The 7500-nt window shown below is 44.9% G+C and overlaps 2 protein-coding genes across 2 annotated transcripts in view; one reads left to right on the forward strand and one right to left on the reverse strand.

Moving 5' to 3' along the window:
• Positions 1 to 199: 199 nt before the first annotated feature.
• On the reverse strand, positions 200 to 1273 carry LOC310818636 (forkhead box protein G1-like; the record flags this gene model as incomplete). The annotated part of the gene is made up of 1 exon (XM_083689633.1): positions 200 to 1273. One exon carries the CDS (start codon positions 1271 to 1273, stop codon positions 200 to 202), a length of 1074 nt encoding a protein of 357 aa, XP_083545759.1.
• A 6073-nt stretch (positions 1274 to 7346) lies between these two features.
• LOC310819002 (acylphosphatase-2-like) overlaps positions 7347 to 7500 on the forward strand; it is an 8580-nt gene continuing 8426 nt past the window's right edge. The window contains exon 1 of the mRNA XM_083690168.1: positions 7347 to 7500. This exon is cut by the window's right edge and continues 99 nt beyond it. Within this exon, the coding sequence (XP_083546294.1) occupies positions 7467 to 7500 (34 nt within the window). The 5' untranslated portion in view covers positions 7347 to 7466.

The following is a 7500-nucleotide window of genomic DNA, read 5'->3' on the forward strand; positions in this document are numbered from 1 at the left end:
TAAATAAATACAAAACATAACTTAACGATTGCAATTAAACAAATATTAAATTGTCAATATGAATAATAATAAAACCATGCCGTGCCTTTAGCATAACACTTAAACAGTTCGTTAAATGGAAATATGCTAACAGGCTAGCATACCGGAGAACATCTATGATGGTTTAACAGTTTAACGGTCCTCGGGACACCGTCCGGGTCTAGCTGAGGAAGGCCGCCGGTGTCCCTCTCTTGTGTTCCGTTACTCCAGAAAACCCGGTGGAAGAAAAAGACGACAAACTGTTTCTCAACGAGTCCGAGATGAGCGTCGGCGGAGAGCTCGAGAGACCGTACCCGGTTCCGTTCTGTTGCAGGGTCTGCTGCGCGTGCGACATGAAATAACCGTTATGTCCAGTTAACAAACCGGAAGAAGATGTGTTCATACTGTAACCGTTTGTCAGACTGAGGCTGCCGGTGGAGCCCAGGAGGGACCGGGAGAGTTCCCCGGTGCTCAGCTGTTCCACAGCGGGCAGGAGCGAGCCGTAGTGGCCCTGGTTCAGGAACCCGTGACTAGATCCGTTATAGTGCGCGTGGTGGATCGGTAGAAACGGGGAGATCTGCCAGTACAGCGGTGCGTGGCTCCCCCGGTCCCCCAGCCCGAGCCCCAGCGGCGCGAACCGGAGCCCGCGCTTCATCACAAGCTTCCCTCGGGATGTCGCGGACCGACGCCGTAGTTTCCCCGTCGTCCCGCCGATGAACACGTCGTCGCTCGAGGGGTCGAGCATCCAGTAGTTGCCCTTCCCGGGGTCGTCGTAGTGGCGCGGGACCTTCACGAAGCACTTGTTGAGGCTGAGGTTGTGACGTATGGAGTTCTGCCAGCCCTGCTTGTGCTCGCGGTAGTACGGGAAGTTGTTCATAATGAACTCGTAGATTCCGTTAAGCGTAAGCCGCTTCTCCGGTGTCTGTCTGATGGCCATCATGATCAGCGCGTTGTAGCTGAACGGCGGCTTGTCGCATTTACCGGACCCAGTTTTTCCCGGTTGTTGTGTTTGAGGTTCCCGCCGCCGCTGCCCGGTACAGCCGTCCTCCTCCTCTTCCTCCTCCTCCTCCTCCTCGTCTCGCGGCTTCTCCTCGTCGAACACCGGGGACTCCTCCATCTCTCCGGGGTCGGTGGACTTCTCCGAGTCCGAGCCCGAGGGAGGCGCGGAGGCGCGCGGGCTGGACAGCAGGAGACTCTTGATGCTGAACGCGTGAGACTCGCGCACCACCGTGGTCGGTTGGACCGGTTCACCCATCCTTCCCCCCGCGAGCTCCTCACACACACACACACACACACACACACACACACGGCGTGAGAGTCCGTTAACGTGTGGAGGAGCGGAGAGGTCAGCTCGAGCTAGTCAACCTGCGACACGACACGCATGACGGGAGCGCGAGGAGGGAGAGAGAGAGAGAGATAGCGCGAGGAGAGAAATCGGTAATTAGAGAAGCTCCGTTTTTACCGACGACCTCGCGAGAGGCGGGGCCACATGTTGACAACGTAAACAACCGTACTGCCGATTCAGTTTGGAGAGAGAGAGAGATAGAGACACAGAGAGACAGACAGACAGAGAGAGAGACAGAGAGAGACAGAGAGAGGGAGTGGGCACGCGGTGCTCTCGAGGCGTAAAAGCGCACAGCGAGTCTGGCGCGAGGCGGGAAGGAGGGGGACCCACGCGCCTCCGTGTCGCTTCTAAACGTCCAACCGACCGTGACCGGATGAGACTCAACATGAACACAACAGAACCGTCTCGAGAAACACGTGACGTCATGTTAACGACACCTCGCGGTCCTCCGCCACGTTAGAGATCACGACTAAACCGGAGATTACCGACCGTCAGCGCGCGAATGAATGAATGAATGAATGTCGACATTGTGTGTGATGTTTTCACCTCTGTTTGTTCCTCACAGCTCTGCTTCCACTTCTTCACCTCCTTTTGTGTCGTTTATTAGAGTAGAGAGAGGAGAGAGACCGGCCGCGTGTCCCTCCGGTGTCTCCTCGCGTTCTCGTCACCGGTAGATTTGACGCACGAGGCTGAATCACACCGTAAAGGGAGTCTGTCCGCGAGGAGAGGAGCCACGGGACCCGGTTTGTATCATTCACAAAATCAATCTATCATCTATCTTTCCTTCTCCGTCTTATCGTTTATTAACCGTGTTTATCTCTTTCTTGAAACCCTTCTCCACACCGCGCAGCAAAGACTCTTTATTTCTATTATATTCAAATACATATAATATACATATAATATAATTATGATGTTAATGTATTAATATATCCTATATATGTATTTATTATTTGGAGGCCTACTGTAGCCTGCTTGACCCACAGAGAGACGTCATCAACCTTCAGTACAAATCTGATTGTGTTTGATGTCAACAGAACCACGGAGCCTCCAAACCCACAATGAATCTGACAGAAATGTCCTGAATTAGAAACGGATGTTGACGTTATGAAGCCATAATTGTGCACTTTTTATTCATTTATTATATATGAGTTTTGTATTAAGTTTTAAGGAACCCTCCGTATGCCTGTGTGGATAGTTAGGAAACCACTCATGGCAAATCAAGTCACAATAAAGTAATACTAATCCTAATTATTATAATAATGGTGGTCAGGTATTTAATGATAATATAATTTAATTATAATAATAGTAATGATGATAATGAATAGTCTTGTTATTATATGCGTGTTATTCGAGGAGCCACAATCAGGTTGTAGTATAATTCAGCATAATTCAGTATAATACTGTTTAATACAGTATAATTCAGGATAATACATCGTCAGGTATAATGCCGTAAACAGTTGCTTGTAAACATCCGTACTTCAACGCCAGACAAGCACCTCACTTCAGCAGATGTTACTGGACCATTCGTCTTTTTTAAGTTGATGTGAAAAATTATATTATTATTACTATTATTATTAGTAGTAGTAACATTATTATTATTATCAGTATTGTTACTATTACTAATTACTATTATTACTATTATTGTCATTATTATTATTATTATTATTATAATTATTACCACTACTACTACTACTACTACTACTACTACTACTACTACTACTACTACTAATAATAATAATAATAATAATAATAATAATAATAATAATAATAATATTGCGGTCTCACTACGAAAAATAAATAAGATTTCCTTTCTGATACAATATCGGGAAGATGACGCATTGATAACTTAAAATGTAATTTATTGATAACTAATCATAAATTATTTCTCAAATTATATCCACCTTTACGATTCATCTAAATGGGAAAGACTATTTACTATATTTAGTTTTGAAGAGTCAATAAATCATATTGTAAAAAATTTCACAACAGAGTAAAGCGAAGCCTCGTGGCCGACCCAGAATACTGAGAATAAACGAAATGGTTTAGTTTGATGAATCTGTTGTTTGGAGGCGAGGGTGTACGGAGACATGTTGACTGTTTAAATATTCACCACATTTCCGCCCATCATACATAAAATATGATCATATTTGAAGCCAAATGTTGAATGATTGTGATGAATATGCGGGTTACTGTCCTCACACACACACTCACAGACCTGCGGACGAGGAGATAAAACGACTATCTACTACTATAAAACTACTATCTACTACTATAAAACTACTATAAAACTACTATCTATTACTATAAAACTACTATCTACTACTATAAAACTACTATAAAACTACTATCTATTACTATAAAACTACTATCTACTACTATAAAACTACTATAAAACTACTATCTAATACTATAAAACTACTATCTACTACTATAAAACTACTCATGTTAAAACCTCTGGTCTGTTCTGTTCTGGTCTGGTCTGGTCTGGTCTGGTCTGGTCTGTTCTGTTCTGGTCTGGTCTGGTCTGGTCTGGGTCTGGTCTGGTCTGGTCTGGTCTGTTTAGGACGGACAGATTCTGTCTGCCGTGAACCGTGTGTTCAATCCGTTAACACAGTACATACACACGTCTATATCTGAGTCAGTCAATGTTATGAATATCAAACTCTGGTTATTTTTTACTAAAGAAAATTAATGACATCAAATCAGTTATAGTTATTACAAACAGAACGGCCGCGTGGACGTGGCGGTAATATAAGCCGACACCAGCAGCGCTGCACGGGAGAAGATATTATCATTTCATTTGAATGAAGTATTAATATATTTTTGGCATACAACTTGTTTGTTTCTGGATAGTGAATAAATAATTATCTAAAGGATGAAATTAAGTCTGGTGAATAAAAGACATCAATCGCTGTTTCTGAAAAACAGCTCGGTGTTAAATAGTTGTTAGACTATGCTGGAGGGTTAGGGTGAGGGTTAGGGTGAGGGTTAGGGTTAGGGTTAAGGTAGGACTGGGTTAGGATAGGGTTATGGTTAGGGTTAGGGTAGGATTGGGTTATGGTTAGGGTTAGGGTTAGGCTTAGGGTTAGGGTAGGATTGGGTTATGGTTATGGTTAGGGTTAGGGTTAAGGTAGGACTGGGTTAGGATAGGGTTAGGGTTAGGGTAGGGTTAGGGTAGGATTGGGTTAGGGTTAGGGTTAAGGTAGGGTTAGGGTAGGATAGGGTTAGGGTAGGATTGGGTTAGGGTTAGGGTAGGATTGGGTTAGGATAGGGTTATGGTTAGGGTTAGGGTAGGGTAGGATAGGATAGGATAGGGTTAGGGTTAGGGTAGGTTAGGGTTAGGGTTGGGGTTAGGTTAGGGTAGGGTAGGGTAGGGTAGGGTAGGGTTAGGGTAGGTTAGGGTTAGGGTAGGGTTAAGGTTAGGGTAGGGTTAGTGTTAGGGTAGGGAAGGGTAGGGTTAGGGTTAGGGTAGGGTTAGGGTTAGAGTTAGGGTAGGGTAGGGTAGGGTTAGGGTAGGATTGGGTTAGGATAGGGTTATGGTTAGGGTTAGGGTTAGGGTAGGGTTAGGGTAGGATTGGGTTAGGATAGGGTTATGGTTAGGGTTAGGGTTAGGATAGGGTTATGGTTAGGGTTAGGGTAGGATAGGGTTATGGTTAGGGTTAGGGTTAACGTAGGGTTAGGGTAGGATTGGGTTATGGTTAGGGTTAGGGTTGGGGTTAGGTTAGGGTAGGGTAGGGTTAGGGTTAGGGTAGGGTTAAGGTTAGGTTAGGGTAAGGTAGGGTTAGGGTAGGGTTAGGGTAGGATAGGGTTAGGTCATTAGGTCAGCTGGGTTTCTGTATGGAACTGTTGGACTGTGTGTGTCTATAGATGTTCTATAAAAACTACGAACATATGACCAGGACTTTATAATCAGAGTTTATCAATACCACAACCATTCAGTCAGACAGACAGACAGACAGACAGACAGACAGACAGACAGAGACAGTCAGACAGACAGTCACTCAGACAGTTAGTCAGACAGACAGACAGACAGTCAGTCAGACAGACAGTCAGACAGACAGTCAGACAGACAGACATTCAGACAGACAGACAGTGAGACAGACAGTCAGACAGACAGTCTGTCAGTCATCTATACAAACACACACACACATACGCACACACGCCTCTTTATGCCTGAGTTACACACAGGCCTTTACACAAACACTCACACTGTGTGTGTGTGTGTGTGTGTGTGAGTGTGTGAGTGTGTGAGTGTGTGTATGTGTGTATGTGTGTGTGTGTGTGTGTGTGTGTGTGTCAGTAAGGATTACTGTACACTGTGTTCTGTGTCTGCGATCAGAAGCTTAGTGGCTGATGTCAAACATTAGAACACATGGTCAAGTCCTACAATCATCAGAGCTTCAGTAAACACACACACACACACACACACACACACGCACACACACACACACACGCACACACGCACACACACGCGTCCTCTGTATTGACCTGTGGGGTGTAGGAGGACCTCTAGTGGACATGTCTGATATACACTCACCAAACATTTTATTAGGAACACCTGTACACCTTCTCATGGTGGTGGAACACCTGTACACCTTCTCATGGTGGAGGTGGTGGAACACCTGTACACCTTCTCATGGTGGAGGTGGTGGAATGGTGTGGGGAATGTTTTCTTGGCACACTTTGGGCCGTTAATACCAACCAATCATCTCTTGAATGCCACAGCCTATTTGAGTGTTGTTGCTGACCATGTGCATCCCTTCATGGCCACAATTGACCCATCTTCTAATGGCTCCTTCCAGCATGATAATGCACCATGTCACAAAGCTAAAGTCGTCTCAAACTGGTTTCATGAACATGACAATGAGTTCAGTGTTCTTCAGTTCTTCCCAGTCACCGGATCTGAATCCAATAGAACACCTTTGGGATGTGGTAGAACGAGATTCACAGCTTGAAAGTGAACCTGAAAAATCTGCAGGAATTGTGTGATGCAATCATGTCATCATGGACCAGAATTTCAGAGGAAAGTTTCCAACATCTTGTGGAATCAATGCCACAAAGAATTGAGGCTGTTTAGAGAGCAAAGGGAGGCCCTGCCCAGTATTAGTATAATGTTGTAATAAAGGGAGTATTACCCAGTATTAGTACAGTGTTGTAATAAAGGGAGTATTACCCAGTATTAGTATAGTGTTGTAATAAAGGGAGTATTACCCAGTATTAGTATAGTGTTGTAATAAAGGGAGTATTACCAGTATTAGTATAGTGTTGTAATAAAGGGAGTATTACCAGTATTAGTATAGTGTTGTAATAAAGGGAGTATTACCCAGTATTAGTATAGTGTTGTAATAAAGGGAGTATTACCCAGTATTAGTGTAGTGTTGTGGGTATATATATATGAGGGATAGGATCTCTCCTGGTTACCCTAACCCTAACCCTAACCTAACCTAACCCTAACCCTAACCTAACCTAACCCTAACCCTAACCCTAACCCTAACCTAACCCTAACCCTAACCTAACCTAACCCTAACCCTAACCCTAACCCTCTGCAGGACCAACACGTCATTTACAGTAACTCCATTCATGCGTAGCTGTATGACCTCTGACCTGAGCGTGTGGAAGCCCAAGCAGCCCCTCCCTCTGAAGGTCACTGACCCAGGACTGCTGAGGTCTCCCGGGCCTCGTCTCCCTCTATATATATGTGTGTGTGTGTGTGTGTGTGTGTGTGTGTGTGTGTGTGTGTGTGTGTAATATTTAAAGTGGAAATTGATGTATTCCGAATACATTTAGCATGATGATAAATATATTTTAATATACTCTAACTATATTTACTTTCCGTATGGGCTGGCTGTGTAATGACATAATTATTTTTAACGGAGATTGGAGATGTAACGGTTAACGGAGAGAAGCTTGCAGAGGCTCAGGTTCCAGGAATCTCGCGAGGCAGTGCGTGTTTCTGCTGCGCAGGTTGTCTGATCTCCAAACCGTCTCCACGTCGGGAGGACCGGGCTTCAGCACTCCCGGCGGGAGAGGAACCGGCGGATCTGTGCAGCTCAGCCGGTAATGTTATCCGGTAGAGAGAGAACGGCGCCACCGGGCCTGGTAAATGGTGGTTGTTGTCGGAGTCGGTCCATGTCGTG

The sequence above is a fragment of the Argentina silus genome (genome assembly GCF_951799395.1).
Source record: "Argentina silus genome assembly, chromosome: 18".
NCBI classification, from domain to species: Eukaryota; Metazoa; Chordata; class Actinopteri; order Argentiniformes; family Argentinidae; genus Argentina; species Argentina silus.